Source organism: Acomys russatus, chromosome 4, assembly GCF_903995435.1.
Source record: "Acomys russatus chromosome 4, mAcoRus1.1, whole genome shotgun sequence".
Classification (NCBI taxonomy): Eukaryota; Metazoa; Chordata; class Mammalia; order Rodentia; family Muridae; genus Acomys; species Acomys russatus.
In genome coordinates this window covers 57,186,867-57,206,022 of record NC_067140.1, presented here as the reverse complement: position 1 = coordinate 57,206,022, position 19,156 = coordinate 57,186,867, and the positions used below count along the sequence as shown (strand labels likewise).

The window sequence follows — 19,156 nt, the reverse complement described above, 5'->3', positions numbered from 1 at the left end:
ATTCACCTGCCTCTGCCTCCCAAGTGCTGGGATTAAAGACATGTGCCACCACTGCCTGGCTCCAAAACCCATTTGTATTAAGCCAACCTAAGAAAGATTACTTATCTTAGAATAAACTGCTCTGCATGCATGACAAAGCAAGTCTTTGAGAATATACTCAGGTAGCTTCTCAAAGTACAATGAGTTGTGCCAACTATGCTTTCAGAGTACATCAGCTTTCAGGGTGTGCAGATGTTTCACCCCATTCTTGTGCTCATTAATGTATCTATTAGCTTAGAAGAGTGAAAGACAACCTAATATTTAAATCAATCTATTTCTTTGCATTGGTGTTTTGCTTGCATGTATGTCTGTGAGAGGGTGTTGGATCCTCTGGAGCTAGAGTTACAGACAGTTGTGAACTGCCATGTGGTTGCTGGGAATTGAACTCAGGATCTCTGGAAGAACAGACAGTGCTCTTAACCACTGAGCCATCTCTCCAGCTCCCACTTAGAACTACACTTAGAGGTGGTGGAGGCCTGTGGCCACACACCAAACCCCACTGGAGTTTACCCTGCTTTCCAATAAGTGATCCTCTAGAGTGGTGGGGTCTCAACCTTCCTAATGCTGTGGCCCCTTAATACAGTTCTTCATAAATAAAATAATTTAAAATAAAATAATTTTGTTACTATTTAATAACTGTCATTTTGCTATTGTTATGAATTGTAATGACTATCTGATACACAGAAGATCTAATATGTAACCCCAAAGGGGTCAAGACCCACAGGCTGAGAACCGCTGTTCTAGATGCACACAACATGTAATTTCATAGCAATGTAGTTGGAAACAATGTACAAAAATGTCTGTCTAAATTATAAAAACTCTCTTATGCATTTTTTTTTTTTGCTTTTTAAAAAATGTGTTTACATTTGAGGATATATGTCATATGAAACAATGACAAAATAGGGATGTATAAAGAAAACAAATCTTTTCAATAAAGTGGACCAAGTTAACAAATGAGCTTGTGGTGGTTTGAATGAGAACATCCCCTATAGGACATGTTAAAATTCTTGGTCCCTACTTAGTGGAACTGTTTGAAAAGAATTGGGAGGTGTGGCCTTGTTGGAGAAAGTAGTCACTGAGCCGGGGGAGGGTAGGCTTTAAAGTTTCAAACGCTCCAGCCAGGCCCATTGTCTCTCTTCCTGCAGCCTATGGACCCAGATATAGAACTCTCAGCTACATTTCCAGCACTGTGTCTGCAAGTGTGCTGCCATGCTCCCTGCTGTGATAACAATGAACTCAACCTTTGAAGCTGTAAGCAAGCCTCAACCAAATACTTTCTCTTATAAAGGTTTGTGTGGTCAGCCAGCCATGATAGTGCACTTGGGAAAGCAGAGGCAGGCAGATCTTTGTGAGGCCAGCCTGGTCTACAGAGTGACTCCAGGATGGCCAAGGCTACCCCAGAGAAACTCTGTCTCAAAACAAACAAAAACAAAAAATGAGTTGGTGTGGTTATGGTGTTTCTTCACAGCAATAGAACACTAAGACAGAAATTGGTACTAGGCTGGCCATGGTGGTACAAGCCTTTAATCCCAGCACTTGGGCAGACAGAGGCAGGTGGATCTGTATGAGTTCAAGGCCAGCCTGGTCTATAAAGTGAGTCCAGTACAGCCAAGGCTACACAGAGAAACCCTGTCTCAAAAAATAAAACCAAAAAGAAAGAAGAAAGAAAGAAAGAAAGAAAGAAAGAAAGAAAGAAAGAAAGAAAGAAAGAAAGAAATAAATTGGTACCAGGATAGTGGGTTATTGCAGTGAGAGGCATGGCCATACATTTGGGAGGATTGTGGAAGGACTATGGAACTTTAGGCTAGAAAAGTCAGTGAGTGTTGAGAGCTCAGTGGGCTGTTCTGTAGGAGTGTGGAAGATAAGAAAGCAGTGAAGACAATGGAGACCTGGCTTGTGAACCTTCGAAGAGAAGTAAAGACTCTGCCAGGTCATTTCATGAGGAACCTGTGGTGTTTGGTCAAGTGGAGCTGAAGAACTGGCCCTGACTAACTAGAGACCAGAATCACTAAAGCAAAACCTTTGCTTTGCTGGGACAATGGATGCTGCTCAGTGGGGGCTGAAGAATCAGCTGCGATTAAGAGAAGAGCAGCATCACTGCGGTGAAGTCTTCTGGGAAGTGTTTCCTGAGAGGCAGCACACAGAAGCTGTGTCTTGGGGGTGGCCAAGGTTGTACCTAGTGCTGGCAGCTGAGCTTAGTGATGTCACACAGGTGTTGCTGGTTGTGAAGGTGTGAAGGGGCCTTGGGGAGCAGCTGAGGCTTGGCCCTTGGTGGCAGAGTTGGAGTCCCTGACGAGAACTCAGAAGATCATGAGTAAAACCCAGATATTGGACACTGAGCTGTTTATACTGTTGAAATGTAGTTTTGGTTTGTTCAGATTGACTGTGCCCTGGTTATTTGTAATTTTACAGGAGCCCACAGTTTAGTAACTGAATTTTTTAGGTTTTAAAAGACACACTGGATTTTTAAAAAAGAGACTGAATCTTTAGTGTTTGAGTTGGTAAGACTGTGGAACTTTTAAGTTTGTAATATGTTTTATCTTTGTCTTAGTCATTGTTATATTTCTGTGAAGAGACACCATGATCATGGCAACCCTTATAAAGGAAAGCGTTTAATTGGGGCTGGCTTACAGTGTCAGAGGGTTAGTCCACCATCATCATGGTGGGAAGCATGGTGGTGTGCAGGCAGACACGGTGCTGGAAAGGTAGTGGAAGGTTCTATATATGGATCCAAAGGGAGCAGAAAAAGAGATACTAGGCCTGGTTGAGCATCTGAAAGCTCAAAACCCATCCCCAGGGACACACTTCATCCAACAAGGCCACACGTCACAGTAGTACTATGGGCCTATGGGGCCATTTTCATTCAAACCACCACAATGAAATTTATTAATCTGAGATCTTGGGGATGAGAAAAAAAAAAAAAGGAAAAGTGTGGCTTAACAGTGATGCATTTGTTTGTCAAGTTGACAAAAGATCAATTGTGCTGTGTGTTTTATGTCAACTTCACAGAAGCTAGAGTGATTTGAAAGGAGGGAACCTCAGCTGGGAAAATGCCTTCATATGATCCGGCTTTAAGGCACTTTCATAATTATCAATTGGGGTGGGGGACTCAGCCCATTATAGGTGGGGTCATCCTGGGCTGGTGGTCCTGGTTCTATAAGAAAGCATGCTGAGCAAGCCATGATGAGCAAGCCAGTAACTAGCACTCCTCTGTGGCCTCTGCTGTCAGCGCCTGCCTTTAGGTTCCTGCCCAGTTTGAGTTCCTGTCCTGACTTCCTTCAGTGATGGAGTACAATGTGGAAGTGTAAGCCAAATAAACTCTTCCTTCCCCAGCTTGGTTCTGGTCGTGGTATTTCATCATAGCAACAGAAACCCTAGCTAATGCCCCCTCTGAAGGTGTAAGCAAGCCCTAGCTAATGCCCTTTCTGAGGCTGTAAGCAAGCCCTCTTCTATAAGTTTCCTTGGCCTTGGTGTCTCTTCACAGCAGTAGAACAGTGACTAAGACAGAGCTTAATCCCAAAATCTTTTGAGGCATAAAGCAACCAGGATAACATTCAGAAGGACTTACTGGTGCAAAGAACAGAATGTGTGTGAGCACCAAGAGGGGCTTTGTGCTCATCTCTGTGGATGTAAAAATCAGTATTTTCATTGTCAATGTATTTCTGAGCAGACTCAGACCTCCAGGCCTATAAACCCAAATGAAAACAAACATTCTAGTCTCAGCAACTTGGGTATGGGCCAGAAAGTCCATCTGGGTGACCAGGAGTGTAGGTAGAAGAAACCCAAGACAGTAAAGAACCAGAGAGACCCAGGAAAGGACCACAGAATGCAGAAATAAGAAGTATAAAATATAAGGCTTTTTTTTCCCTGTGAAACAGCCTGTTGATGATTGTAGATCTGAACCCCACTAAGAAAATGCCCTGAGGGTATCTGAGCCCATAGGCTCCCACTTCTGGAAGCCCAAATCAGAGGCTGAACTCATACTAAAGGGAGAAATTTAACCACAGACATGTACTATGATTACAAGGCTATGAAGCCAAGATTTATCACAATCTCCCCTCACTGCCTTTGCCCAGAGGAGCAAGCACGTGGATGCAGGATAATGAGAAAAGCTTGGAAGAGGCTGAACTCACGCTGCCCTGGACCTACCAGCAGAGGACAGCACCACAGCCACCCATTAACACAGCTCTAGAGGAGGAGGAAAGCACCCTAAACCTGAGAACCTAGAACACTATCATCCTCTGACCCCTCCTTTTGCCCCCCAAAGCCAGGGACCCACTGAACCCCTAGGAAATGTATGTAGCAGAACCTGGCACATGATGCAGCATTGGAATTTGAGCAACACACTCCAAGCTGCATGGACTGGGGAGACAGCAGCACTGTGTGGACAGCAGAGAGCGGGGCCAGCATTTGCAACCAGAACGCTTGAAGGCAGGCACAGAAGTGCACCAGCATCTGAGACTCCACCCATAAAGCACAGGCTGGATCAGTGTCTGTAATCCAGTTATTCAAAGCCAGGGTGGGAGAGAACAAAAGTATAAAGGAGGAACTCCTGGGGTGACACAGGCTTCTTGTAGCTGGAAAAGGAACACCAAGACATGAGGCTGGATCTGGTGATGAGGCTAGAGCTTCAGGGCTTGGATAACCTACTCAGCTCTCTCTCCTCCCTACAGCTACCCCTCCCCTACCCAGAGTCAACTGAGCATGGTGACTTGCTCTATTCTGTTATTGCCCTGGGTCACTTTTCCCTCCTCCTTACTCTTTATTTTACACACACACACACACACACACACACACACACACACACACACCACACCACACCACACACACACACACACACACCTGGGTCACTTTTCCCTCCTCCTTACTCTTTATTTTACACACACACACACACACACACACACACACACACACACACAACACACACACACAACACACACACACACACACACACACACACACACACACACACACACACACACACACACACACACACACACACACACACACACACACACACACACACACACACACACACACACACACCCCTGATTTCCAAGGTCTCTGTTGCCGGTCTTCTGGAAGAGGAAAGTGTTTATACTGTGATTATATTTTTCAGTCTACCTTCAGCCAGAACTCCCTCTCCAACTTTTATGTTCCCACAGTGCCCCCCATTTATGCTCTCCTCGTCTATCAACCCAATATTAATCTTAGCCTTAGCTTTTTTATTTTCCACTTATCACATAACTAGCACATTAGCACATATGGGTTGTTTTCAGTTTTGAGACAGGATCTCTCTATGTAGCTTTCTGGCTGTCCTGGAACACACTATGTAGACCAGGCTGGCATTAAACTCAGATCTACCTGCCTCTGCAACCCAAATGATAGGATTTTACAGGTGTATGCCACCAGGCCTGGCTCACAATAGAAGATTTTAAGTGACACTTTGAACACATACTGAATGACACATTTAATCACATAGGTTGCCATTTTATTGAGATCATCAAAATCTCAATAAAACAAAATACTGTAAAATAGAGAATAAGACAACTTCCTTAAGAAGTCCCAAAAATCAGCTCAGAGCACAAATTTATACAAATTTCTTCTGAGACTAGCACAGAAGTATATCACATTATATGAGTTATAGATAACTGCCGGTCTGTCCAACTCTAGAATCTTGATAATAATCTCTTCTTAAATAGACAAGAGCTTCCTTTCTGTCCAGCAAGCATCCTATCATAGATCCACTTCTAAAAGCAGACAGCGGGGGAAAAAAAATTAAATTAAATAAATAAAAGCAGAGTTTTTATTGGAGGAGAGAGGTAAGGATGGCCTGGAAGCTCACAGTTCAGCTGCATGCTGTGTGAGCTCCTTAATTCTGTCCATGCAGTGTTCAATGGCGCTAATGAGTAAAGGGATCCAGCTGTCTTCTGGCTGGGGGGTCACATGACTTGCTCTGGGAATAAAACAGGAAAAAAAGTTACCAAGTTAACACAGTGCAAAGGGTTCAAGAAGCGCCAGTAAGAAGGCGGTCCTCTTCACAGACTGGCTGCTCCACACCCACAGCTCCCCTCCCCCACTCTTAAAATGAGGTCAGTTCTTGAGAATAGCTAGGGAGATGATTTTACTCCCAAGCCACGTAGGGAGAAGTCTTCATACTTACTTTGTGATGTCAAGCGCCTTTATTAAAACAGACACCAATTTCGCAGACTAGAAAACAAATAGAGACGTCACTCAACCTCAACCAAAGGAAGGAGAGCTTGAGTTACCAATTAATGATGATCAGAGAATCATTTAAAAGAGACTTAAAGGAGGCGGGAGAAGAGGCTTGGTGCTATGCAATCATAAAGACCTGAATTTGAACTCCTAGTGTTCGTGTTTAAAAAAAAAAAAGCCTTGAAGATAAAACATACAACAACAAAAATGTTGACTAGGCTGGTGAGATGCCTCAGTGGGCAAGCATGCTCACTGTCACATTTGCCAACTTGAATGTGACTCCTGACACCCACATGATGGAAGGAAGGACTCCCACAAGTTGTCCTCTGGTCTCCACACACACAACTGTGTGTGTGCGTGTGTGTGTGTGTGCGCGTGCATGTGCGTGTACAAAATAAACAAATGCAATTTAAAAGGCTGACTAGGTTATGGTAGTACAATTATGGGTTCTTTTCTATTTAACAAGTTCTTAGGAACACTGCTAGTGTAACATTTTTGGGTTCTCAGTATTTTTAATTTTTTTTTTTTCAGACAGGGTTTCTCCTTTTGTAGACCAGGCTGGCCTAGAACTTACAGATCCACCTGCCCCTGCTTCCTGAGTGCTGGGATTAAAAGCGTGCACCACCACACTGGGACTGAGAATAGTGAATTTTAAGGCAGCTTGGACTACACATAGGAAGAATGTTTGAAATTTTAAAAAAAAAAGGAGACTCTAACAGTTTGTCATGGTTTAGGGTATGAGGCAGAAATAGTAGAAGTTCCTGTTTAGAATTTTAAGACCCAAGATGGTAAAACTGGAGACACAAGAGCTGGGCTGACGCTCAGCAGCAGAGCCCTTGCTTAGCATGTGTCATATCGTATTTGAATCCTAAGCACCACATCCACAACAAAAAGACAGTGTGGGGATGGATGTGCAGCAACAATATAAAATAACACACACATACAGGTATAAATTACTTCATGTGATACTGTGTTTGGGCTGATTAATAGAACATCTTGCTAAAAATTATATTTCTTAGGAATTCAATTTTTTAAAGGTTAATGCCAAAAAAAGTTAATGTTCCAAAGAATCTGTCCTCCTGAAGAGTTCTGCACATTAATTAATCTTCTACCAAGTAATTTATCAAATATTAGAACCAATACATCTTGTAAGATTTAAGCTACTTGGCAGGTTCACTTCTCTCCCAGTAACATTAGTGGTATAAACTGGAGTTCATAAAAATAAGAGAACATAACTTTAGAGGCAGTAACACTTAAGGAATATAAATCATAAATACATATGTATGTGATATATAATATATATTGTGGTATTGAGTCAGTAAATTCAGATCTCTATAAATAATTTGACTTGGGATGGAACAATACCTTAGTGGCTAAGAGTGCTTGCAAGCAAAAGGACATGAGTCCAAATCCAAGCACCCATTAAAAAAACTGTGTATGCCATGTGTATACCTGTTACTCCAGAGCTGTGGGAACAGAGACAAGGAGATCACTGAGCTTGCTGGTTGCCAGACTAGCTCCAGGTTCACTGAGTGATCTGTCTCAAGGTAATCAGAGTGACAGAGCCTACTCAACATCTTCTGGCCTCTGCACATGAGCACATGCACCTGTACCTGCACACAGACATGTGCATACATGCCCCTCTCCCAATAAATAAAAAGTAATAAAAAGAGAAATTTTACTTTTTTTTTTTCTGAGACAGGGTTTCTCTGTGTAGCCTTGGCTGTCCTTGATTCCCTTTGTAGACCAGGCTGGCCTTGAACTCAGGGCAATCTGCCTGCCTCTACCTCCCAAGTGCTGGGATTAAAGGCATGTACCACCATGCCCGGCTGAATTTTACTCTTGAAAGCACTGTTTTCTAAGATTTTCAGATTTTTTTTTTTTCAAATAATTACCCAAGTGGTTCTAAAAGAATTAAAGTATCAAAGCATGTGGCTATTATAACTCAAATCCAGCTAGCATTTTTTTTTTTTCGAGACAGGGTCTCTCTATGTAGCCTTGGCTGTCCTGGACCCGCTTTGCAGACCAGGCTGACCACCACACCCGGCTTCCAGCTAGTATTTATCAAGCACAAATATACATAAGAAGCCATGCAAGGTAGTGTACACCTGTAATCCCAGCACTCAGGGAGGCAGAGGTGGCAGATCACTGTGAGTTCGAGTCCAGCCTGGTCTACAAAGGGAGTACAGGATAGCCAGGGCTACACAGAGAAATCCTGTCTCAAAACAACAACAAAATTAAAAATGCTGAAAACACAAAAATGTTACACCAGCGGTGTTTCTAAGAGCTTGTTAAATAGAAAAGAATCCATAATTGTACTACTGTGAAAACTATTACACCTGCACAGAAGTTTGGCAAAGAATAAATGTTCCATAGCTTATAGGAAATACTAGAGACTAATGAACTTCTACCAGTCTGAAGCTGGTACTTACACTGATCCGCACGGTGAGGTAACACACAGGTGGGTATATGCTCAGAACCAAGTCATCCACACTAAGGGCAGAAGACAAATATAACCATTACCAAAAAAGAGGGACAGAGCTCAGTGTGGTTGTTTCCAGCACACACCAACTTAGTCACTGCAGGCATGCGATGCAGAAGCAACTCAGCCGATGTTTATGGAAACAAAAGATCCTATTTAGGAAGATGAGGTAAAAATGCTCGTGGTTCACAGGATGGGGAATTGTTAGTTCAGTCAAAGACATGAGAATTCAAAACCATCAGTTTAGTAAGTGATGCTGGCAGGTTCATCAATGGAAACTAAACACATTAGGTAAAAGGTACTTTCCAAAGAGGCCACAACTTTAACCATGTGACCAAACCTATTACCACTACACAGTGTGTCTCCCCAACAACATATAGGGGGAAGCACAAAACACTCGATCATACTTTTGACCCTAAAGGTATAAAAGAAAATAATCTTATAAATCCAAATTGTTGTGTATTTACAATATGTAATTCTGAAATGCCAATGCCAAAGTCAGATGAGAAGGGACAGACTATTCCAGAATGCAAGAAACTACATAGATGCCAAGAAAATGCAGTAAGAGACCTTAATGGAACCCAGTATTTAAGACATTTTGAAACAAATAGAGAAATTTTAGTATTAGATGTTATTATTACATCACATGTTAAATCTCTTGAATGTGACTCTAAGAATGTCTGCTCTTAGGCATTTGCAATAAGCTGTTTAGGGATGAGAAGTCACTTATGCCTTAAATCATTAGGGAAAACATATTATGCCTATTTATCACTGAGTAAAGGGAAAAGGAAAGTGGTGAATAGAATTCAAATAAAGGATGCACGGCTATTTGCTTGAAGTGTTTTTTTCAATTTCCTTTAAGCCTGAAATTTTTCAAAATATAAAAAGCTGAAGGAGGGGCTAGAGAGATAGCTCAGATGTTAAGAGCATCGACTGCTCTTCCAGAGGTCCTGAGTTCAATTCCCAGCAACCACAACCATCAATACTGGGATCTGATGCCCTCTTCAGGCCTGCAGGTGTACATGCAGATAGAGCACACACACACACACACACACACACACATATATACACATGTATATATGTGTGTGTGTGTGTGTATACACACTCATAAATAGGTGGATGGATGGACAGACAGACAGACAGACAGACAGACAGATTGCTGAAGGAAACCCTGCAGCAGCAGCAGCATAAGCTCAGATCACAGTGCTCCTGTTTCCTCAAGTGCAACATACACTTGCCTGGGGCTGATCTCATCAGAAATATCCACAATGTCATCCAGCTGGGCTACTTGCTCCTTCTTCCCATTCTCAGCCACCAGGACCCGGATTTTCTTGAGGGAAGCCCGGGCTGCTCTCACCAATGCAAGGCAGGGGGTTATGAGCTCTTGATCCTCCTCTGACCAGTACGAGTCCTGATTGCTTGGAAGCCCTAGGGCACCGTCCTCATCACTGTGGCTGTTGGAGTTGTCCTCAGACTCATTCAAGAGGCCACTGTAAGGGTCACATTCCTCTACGGCCTAAGACAAACCATATTCGCAAGTGCAAACATTTCACCACCATCATTAGGCACCTGCTTTGCTACTGGCCACAAAACTGAATCATTTTATAAACAACATTCTCCTTCTACTTGTCCAGCCAAAGGTGGCGGGAGATGGAGAACAGGATGGGAGCGAGAGTGGGGTGGGAGAACTCCTGTCTCATGACCAGCCATGAAGCTGCTTCCTGGTGACAGGGAAGACAGACAGGTAAGTGCCCTCACCTGCTCCATTTCCTCGTGTGCGTCTTTCACAAAATCTACACTCTTTGTCAGCATCAAAAGGGCTGCAGCTTTGTTATCTAGGAGTGAAAAGTCAGAAGCAGTAGAGTTAAGAGGAGAAACCTAACCTTTCTCCTAAGACTACAAAGGGCAGCTGACACTGCTTTAAAGTGACAGTCTCCTTATATATCCTCTGCCTCGACAGAGGCTTAAAAAGGCATTTTAACTTCACCACCAGAAGAAATAAAACTGTCTCGTGTTGTCTGTGATCACAGTCTTCTTGATAACCCCTCTTAGTCTGCCTGGCTCTGCTTTATAACTCTTTCACACGCTCTCCTGGGACAGTAATGGGAGAACAAATTTTATCTGTTCAGCCAGAGACAGAGCCACAGCAGGAGGAGGAGTCTGATTGAAGGAGTTGAGCTCAGTGGTGAAGCCCTTGGCTGGCACGCCCTGGACTCAATCCCCAGCACTGCCAAATCCAAACCAAACCAAACTCCAGTATGAGGAGCAGCACAAAGTACTAAATCAATTAATATTGATGAAAATAAGTGATATATTATTTCACTAAAGTCTTTATAGAAATATTAAAATCTAACATAAGGTGGAGCTGGAAGCTAGACCTGAGAGGCTTCACTGCTCTGGCCAGCAGGTAATAGTTTACTTCTACCCACCTTTTGGGATCTCAGGCACCTGTTGGCATGCGATCGAGACACTATTGCAGGAAATAAGGTCACCGCTCTCAGTGCTGGAAAAAGGAATTAACAAGGACGTATCAATAACCTAGGCTCCTGTGCCCTAATGAGCTCCTTCTCATTTCTACTTTGTCCACTATGATTGACTTCACTGTTAGGGCAATTTTCCCTCCGAGCCAAGGACACCCGCTAACTGTCAGCCCACCCTGCTGCACTGCTACCTCTGCGGTGGAGCGCTGAGAACCACTTCCAGGAGCTGCGCCATGCTGTCCACAATGTCCAGAGTAGCACTCCGTACCAGCTTTCTCAGGGTGATGCCTATGACCAAAGCCCAAGAGTAAGTAGCCCGGTCGTTTCCAATGTTACCACCTGCTTTCTGGAGTCTTGGTGTTCTGGAACTATGAGGTAATGGATACCCACATGGTGCACATCACACACATACACCAGTGCAAGACTCAAGTCCCACTGAAATTCTCAGGTCATTGCCCCTCTGGCCGTTCCTTAGAACTGTTCTCCACAGTTTTGGAACAAAGCCTTTACACGTGTATTCATTCATTAAGGACACTGGCCCTTTGGTAACTGTGGACAAACACTGCAAGTTTAAAGCATTTGTAAGTAACCCTGATGAACTAGGCCGTTTTCTTGGCATAACATCAATGAAAGGTGTAAATCTACAGGCCAGGTTGGTGGGCACTTAACTTGCAATGGGGTTGGTAACTAGGTTATGATGTAATGCCAGGTGGAAGAGGGTTGGGATGGCCTGGGCATGGGGATGGAGCTCAGACTCAGCAAGCATATACAGCAGTTCGAAGGGATGGGAAGGAAAAGTGAACTGGGAGCTGAAAAGACAGCATATTTGGTAAAGTACCAGTTATGCAACCATGGCAGCCTAAGTTCAAGTCCCAGGACCTACACGAGAAAGGCAGGCACAATGGAGCCTCCCTGTGATACCAGTGCTGTGGAAGCAGATAGGAGGCTCCCTGGACCATCAGTGAACTCCAATGAGACTCTCTCAAAAGCATAAGGTGCTGGTCGCTGCATGTATTCATATACAAATGCATAAACAAACAACTAAAACACATGCATGAATAAACACATGTACCTATGTGTGCACATACAGACACAAATGTTTTTTATAAAGTGTCAGTTGAGGCGCTGGAGAGATGATTCCGCACTTAAGAGCACTGCCAGCAGGTAAAGCACTTGTTTCACAGGCCTGATGATCCGAGTTGAATCCCAGGAACCCAAAATGGAGGGAGAGAACCATTTGCCACATGTGTACCTGCACATGCATATATGCGCACACACACTTTTTAAAGAATTAGGTAAAGCAGTTATGATGGGAAATCACGGGTACACAACATCAGAACCTTTGTATAATGGAGTGCTACAGGGGTCACTCACATATAAAATTATCTTTCACTATTTTATGGGGAAAAGTCACATGCTCAAAACGGAATAGGCATGTATTGTGAGGACTGGACATTATGGGAGGGATGTGGATTGTGACTTCTGTCACACAGCCCCAGGCTCATGGAACCATGGTAGAAGCCACATAGCCCCCCGGTGCTGGCCAGCACCAGCTAGTCTCAGTTGGATTCCCATAACAGGACGCTGCTAGACGGAGCAGGAAAGATCTGAGTCAATCAGTGGCTAATGTGACTATATATGACTAGATTTGGCCTAATGCCTATGGACTGTAACTCAGCTGACCAGCCCTTCTGCCCCAACCTATCAGCGTATGCACCCTGTGACTGTTCCTTAGCCCACCCAATCAAATTAAAAGATAGCACACCCTCTTAGAAGTCCCCTAGCTCCCTATAAAAAAGCCTGCATGCCTTTGGCCATTCTGTGTGGATGGTTGACCCTGCATGCTGGCTGTTTCTGCAGAATAAATGCTCTTTGGTTTTGCATACTATCTGAGTCTGGGGTTTTCCCTTAGCTATTTACAGATCCTTACAGTATAGTGTATTTACATATAAATAGATAACGATATTAGGTTGAAGATAAACATATAATAATGTTTACATGTTTACAAATAATGTTTACATGTTAATATGTAACATATCAGGGTAAGGTTTATTACTTTAGCAACACTACTGTGTACACACAGTGACTTACCCTGCTCCTTAGGAAGTGAGTAATACACTGCAATAATTTCCTTTATGGCAATATGGACTTGTTCACAGATCCTCTGGGTTTCCTGTGAGGTGACAAGAGTGAACATTCAGAATCAATGCTATCAAACCACTCACCGAGGAAGATATAAAATGTGATATAAAGCATGAGCAAATGCTTCCTGCAAACTTATCGAGAGTCAGGCCTTATAATGTACTCATCCCATACTAGGCAAAACAATTCAAAAAAAAGCATTACAAAAGGAAGGACAGCGCTTGCTGTCTGGGAACTCATTCTGTAGACCAGGCTGGTCTCAAACTCAAGAAAGCCGCCTGTCTCCACTTCTCAAGTGATGGAATTAAAGGTGCACCACCACCACCTGACCATTTAATACTAAAGGGTTTTATGTAACAGGTGTTGCTTAGATACTGCTTAGACTTTGAAGTTCACCTCCACCACTTGCTAATCTTGACCCAAGCCTCTAAACCTGCTTGCTCATCTGTCAGATGGGGAGTGTGTATATGAAACATCTATAAATCAACAAGGGCTTTAAAAATTAGGAGGAACTAGCCTGGCTGAGTTTCAGACTGAATTTAGAATACCTTGCTACCCTATGCAGTAAGCTATTTGGTCTTCACAATTCCGTGAGGTAAGAACTACACTCTTCTTTTGCTAAATGGGGGAAATAAATGTGCCTTGAGTGTAAAAGGTGAGAAGAAAACTAGAGGATTCTTAAGGAGCAGCACAAAAATCCCAGGAAGTAAAGCTCACCTGCGGAGATGGCAGTGGAAGTCGAGAAAAGAGCGTGGTTAGAACTGTGGCTTCTCCTGACACTTTCACTGCTGCCTCATCTGGGGGTGGCAGAGGCGAGTGCCAAAGTTAGCTGCAATTGCTCCACGGACTTTTTTTTTTTTTTTTTTTTTTTTTTTTTTTTTAAGATAACGCGTCCTTCTCCACCCATATTATAAACCTGTCCAAAACAACTCCAGATTTTATTTCATATTTCAGCCTCAAGTGCCGAGAATGGGTAGCAGAAGGGACGAGGAGCGAGAGGATTGTCATCTCCTCAGGGAACAGCAGAGGGAAAAGAGGTTGGGATGCAGGGAGAGATGGGGGAAGTGTGCAGAGGCACTCACTGAGTCTTCTCCAAAACATCTCTCGATTAAATTCCTCGGCTGTCTCCTGGGCTTCGCCGACTTGAGGGTGCAGCGTGGGAAGGCGGACCACCCCGAAAAGCAAAAGACAGGTAAGCAGAGCCCTGACCTGGCGCCGGACCTCCCTATCCTGAGCCCAGGGTCATAGATTCCCACAACTCACCCCGTACTCGAGGGAGAAGAGACCGCAGCTCCGTGGCTAAGTGCCGGAGCTGCTCCAGAGGCGGCGCAAGGAAGGGGGCTGAGGCTGTCGAGCTAGCCATTACAGCCTCCCGCAGGGAACTAGCCAAGACGCTTAAAATATTCGGCCTTGCCGCAGTACTTCCGGTGCTGAAAACAGTCTCTCGTTTCCGGCAACACACATCGTGCCCCTCCCCTTCTTCCCCGTCTGCGACCCCGCCTTCCCGAACAGCCTGGCCACCAGTACAAGCTTCCGCCCGCCTAGAGACCCGCCTACCCTTGTCCGGCCCACTTAGAGACCAGGCCACGCCTCCTCCGAGTCCTAGAAACCGTCCACGCCCTCCCTGGCCTGGCCTAGAGACCCAGCTTAGTCTCCCTCACCAGGCTTTGCCTTCCGCCTTCCGCCTTCCCAGTGGTCTAGAAATGTGTTCAGGTGCCTGTCCCTCATCACCTGACATTAGACCACTCCTGCCTCGCCTTCTAAAAACCCAGCCAGGAGTCTTCTGACCTACTCGACCTGGCTGTTTTTTTGGTTTTGTTTTTTTTTATGTGTCTGAGGTTTTTTTTTTGCCTGCAAGTACATCTGTGGCAGTGCCTGCAGGTGGCAGAGAGGGTACAAGAACCCTGGGGCCTGGAGGTATACTGTAAGGGTGATAAGATTCGAACCTGTGACCTTAGGAACTGCTGACTCTCCAGCTCCATGGTGATTCTTTCTCCAAGCCCCAAACACCAGGCCCATTTTCTGGTTCTCGTATGTTTAGCCACACTGCAGATCCGTTTGTGATGTTTCTGTTAATATTTGTCTTTTATTATTTTTTTAACTGTAAGTCAGTGCACTCACAAATGCAGGTGCCCACAGAGGCTCTGGCCTGGAGCCAGAGTTACAGGCAGTTGTAAGCACCTGGCATGGTTGCTGGGAATTGAACTGGGGTCCTCTGGAGGTGAAGTGCATGCTCTTAACCACTGAGATAGTTCTCCAACCTGATGCTGTGATATTTATCATTCATTCATTTATTGGATTAGTTAAAAACGGCCTCGACTAAGGAAGCAAGAAAGCCCTTAATCCGTCGGAAACAGGCTGGGAAATCAAGTCTCAAGAGTGGTAAAGGTCCAGGCCAAGTCTCCACAGATCCCCTAGGCATAAAATGGCACCCTGAATTCCAAGCTTGGGCTGGATGCTTTTCACAGGATGACTAACAAACACAGTAGTGCTGAGGTACTCCAGTGACACAGAGACCCCACCCTGGGAGTCTCCTTGATTAGGGCTCTTTGCCTCCTGAGGAGGAAAGAATCAACCGTTAGACTTTTCTGCAGTCCACACTGCAGGAATCAGTAGTAAACACTTGCAACATCCAGCCGTCTGAGGAGTGACGGCTTCCTGAAGCTCACCCCTTGATTGTGGCTTACCATCTGCCTCTGGGGCAGAGATCTGGGGTACAAATGTGGAGACTGGGCCTCGGCCAGGCTGCCAGCTGTAAGCCATGGACTTCAGGTGCTCAGATGACTTTTTAGCTGCACCATGAATGTTCCAAGTTCAGTGGAGTTCAATGTCCACACACATCGAATGAGTAGAGGTGCCACCAGTGTCAACCAGGTCCGCAATGGGGAGAAGACAAAGGCTAGGGTCCCATATGTAACATGAAGAAAGTAGCAAGAATAAATCTGCCATATGTAGAGCAGAAGCAGAAGGAGGTAAATGGGCACAATCGTCAAGTGTTTTCCTTGGTGGAGATGAGACCTGAAGTTGTGACCAAAGCACCGCTGCAGCAAGCTCCAACATAGGTAGGCCTTCAAGGGAATGTTAAAGAACAGCAGCTAGAGGAAAAGGAGACAGAGCCATTAACTTACCACCAAGGCCTAGGAGGGGCCGGCTCTCAGCATTAGCAGCTTCTATTACTATGTCTTTAGATGTCTGACTATTGTTTCTCGGGGTGGTGGAGGGGATAGAACCCAGGGACTTGCACACACTAGTCAAGCACTCTACTCCTGAGCTATGTCCCAGCTCTTATATGTCTGGTTTCTTTTTTTCAAGACAGACTTTCTGTCTTGCTGCCCTGGAACCAGCTCTGTAGAACAGGCTGGTCTCGAACTCAGAGATCTGCCTGCCTCTGCCTCCTGAGTGCTGGGATTAAAGGTGTGCGCCATGACACCTGGCACATGTCTGATTTTTAATACATTTATCAAAGCTGTTTGTAAGAGAACAGCTGACATATAGTTAGCTGTGTATTTTCCTGTCCTTTTGTTCATCTTAAATGGAGGCATCTTTTATGTTGAAGCCTCTAGTATAACACAGATGTACTGTAATACAGATATACACTGCAGATAGCAGTGTTTATGTTGGAAATGAACTGAGTGATCTGCACAGGCACATGGCAGGGTATATACTCTGTGTTGGCAGAGTGAAAGGAGGACTTAGGGATCAGTACTGAGGTAGCATTCTGAGTACTAAAATGTAAATTAGATCTAGGTTATAACCCAGGTGCCGTTGCTGCGTGGCTCGTTCATAAATATTTATACAGCGCCCATAATGCGGCAGGCACTGCGCTGCACTCTAGGTCAGAGGCACACTGGTGAGCAAGTAAAACAGAGAACAAAAAACAAAATAAAGGTAGGGAGGTGAGGTGGGTGGCAGGCTACAGAGGTGAATAATTAAGAGCACTTGCTGCTTTTACAGAGAACCCAAGTTTGAGTCCCAGCACCCACATGCACACTTCAGAACAGGGAATCTGAAGCCCTCTTCTGGCCTCCCCAAGTTCTGTAGTCACAAGACACACAGATATGCATATGAGAAAAATACTCATGCACATAAGATAAAAAAATTAAAGAGATCCATTAAAGACATATCTGTCTATGCATATACATACATAATAAATAAATGTATATTTACAAGAAGATTAATTATAGATTGTGATAAGCTCAATGAAGGAAATAACTGTATCATGAAAGGGTAACTAGGAGCCGGACGTGGCGGCCACGCCTTTAATCCCAGCACTCAGGAGGCAGAGGCAGGCGGATCTCTGTGAGTTTGAGGCCACCTGGTTGACAAAGTGAGTCCAGAACAGCCAAGGCTACACAGAGAAACCCTCTCTCTCTCTTAAAAAAAGGGGGGGGGGGCAGTGGGGAGGAGTAAGTAGGAGACTCTCTGAAACATGAAGGGCAGCAAGGCATAAGTTGAGGGAAATTCTTTCTGAGAAGTAGAAGAAACAAAAGTCCAGCACTGGGAGCTGCCTTAGGGTCTTAGGCTCTTTAAGGCAACACTTGCTGACCACAAAACCAGGTGGGAATTGAAAACAGAGCCACAGGATAAGGATGGAAATTAAGTTGTGTGTTTATTTTAAAGGAATGAAGTATAAACTATGTTATTCATGTTTCCCAAGAACACTGGACAGTGTTTCCAAGACACAGTGCGCCTTCTGAACATGCTCCCTGCCAAGGCAGCCAGGAAGCCCTGCTCTGCTATTTGTACAACGATATTTCCCTTAGCGAACTCACTTTCCTTATGTGCCTATTGTTTCTTTTCATCCCTCTGACAGTTTTTCCTCACTATAATCAGTTTTTAAAAACTTAGCAATGTAAAATTTATTCTGCCGTAAGTCTCTTATTTCATTTTCATCAATAAAAAAGTATGAAAAAAGCTGGTCATAGCGGGGGCAGAGGCAGGAGGGTCACTGTGAGTTCGAGGCCAGCCTGGTCTACAAGGCGGGTCCAGGACAGCCAAAGCTAATATGAAGAAACACTATTTCAAAAAACAAAACAAAAAACAACAACAACAACAAAAACAGGTCATAGCAGCACACACCTGTAAGAGGCAGGCAGATCTCTGTGGCATGATAATACCTGGAGATCTTTATCATATAATTAGTCCAACAAGGCCAGGGTGTTCTTCTGGGGACCTCTTACCTGCATAATTCCACTTATAAATGTTAGACCACCTTGCAGGAAATGCCCATCAACAAATATCCCAAATGAAAAACAGCAGCCCAATTTGCCATCAATTATTTCACCAACAAACCACGGTCCTGAGAGAGCAATGGACAGAAAAACAAAAGACTTAAAACTCTGAGTCGTGTCCACACATATAAACACACATAGAAAATAAGAAATAAGAATGAAATGTAAAGTGTGAGTCTGCATATTTTATGAGACATCTTTACAGGAATAAGCAAGAGATACAAAAGTCAGTATCACTAAGCATTTTATTTGTGGCATCTCTTCTTTGATAATCAATGTTCCCTACCTGACATTATAACCAGCTATTTTCTCCACTTTTCTGGATTATGAAATCATTTCAGTCTATCATATACTTGAAATATATACGTGGCTTGTAAATTCTGAAAACACCATCATGTTCAAGATGTTTAACGTTCTGTTGTAATAACCTTAATATAATGCACTAATATTTTCTTTTTAAATTTCTTTTGATATTTTATTTACTTCTATGCATATTAGTGTTTTGCCTGCATGTACATCTTTGTACCACATGCATGTTGTGCCCTAAGAGGTCAGAAGATGACATC

The 19,156-nt window shown here is 44.0% G+C and overlaps 2 protein-coding genes across 7 annotated transcripts in view; both read right to left on the bottom strand.

Annotated features, from left to right (window-relative positions):
• Window positions 1-5,817: 5,817 nt before the first annotated feature.
• On the bottom strand, window positions 5,818-14,837 carry Ccndbp1 (cyclin D1 binding protein 1). Of its 2 annotated transcripts, XM_051144477.1 has the most exons (11): window positions 14,623-14,832; window positions 14,442-14,501; window positions 14,077-14,156; window positions 13,309-13,390; window positions 11,409-11,505; window positions 11,167-11,240; window positions 10,496-10,572; window positions 9,976-10,253; window positions 8,688-8,748; window positions 6,203-6,249; window positions 5,818-5,995 (listed from the first exon to the last, which is right to left on the bottom strand). In XM_051144477.1, the coding sequence occupies exons 1-11, from the start codon at window positions 14,720-14,722 to the stop codon at window positions 5,881-5,883; spliced, it is 1,071 nt and encodes a 356-aa protein (XP_051000434.1). In that variant the 5' UTR covers window positions 14,723-14,832; the 3' UTR covers window positions 5,818-5,880. The 2 variants fall into 2 exon arrangements, with proteins under 2 accessions (XP_051000434.1, XP_051000435.1); XM_051144478.1 differs by lacking the exons at window positions 5,818-5,995; window positions 6,203-6,249 and adding an exon at window positions 7,313-7,862 and having other exon boundaries at window positions 14,623-14,837.
• Window positions 14,838-15,265: 428 nt separating this feature from the next.
• Tmem62 (transmembrane protein 62) overlaps window positions 15,266-19,156 on the bottom strand; it is a 35,557-nt gene continuing 31,666 nt past the window's right edge. For 2 of the 5 annotated variants that reach the window (XM_051144474.1, XM_051144475.1), the window contains 2 exons: window positions 18,540-18,658; window positions 15,271-16,454 (listed from right to left, as the gene is read on the bottom strand). In XM_051144474.1, coding sequence (XP_051000431.1) covers window positions 16,128-16,454; window positions 18,540-18,658 — 446 coding nt within the window. In that variant the 3' untranslated portion in view covers window positions 15,271-16,127. Of the gene's footprint in view, window positions 16,455-18,539; window positions 18,659-19,156 lie in introns of all 5 variants that reach the window. The other 3 variants (XM_051144473.1, XM_051144476.1, XM_051144471.1) reach the window with 3 other exon arrangements.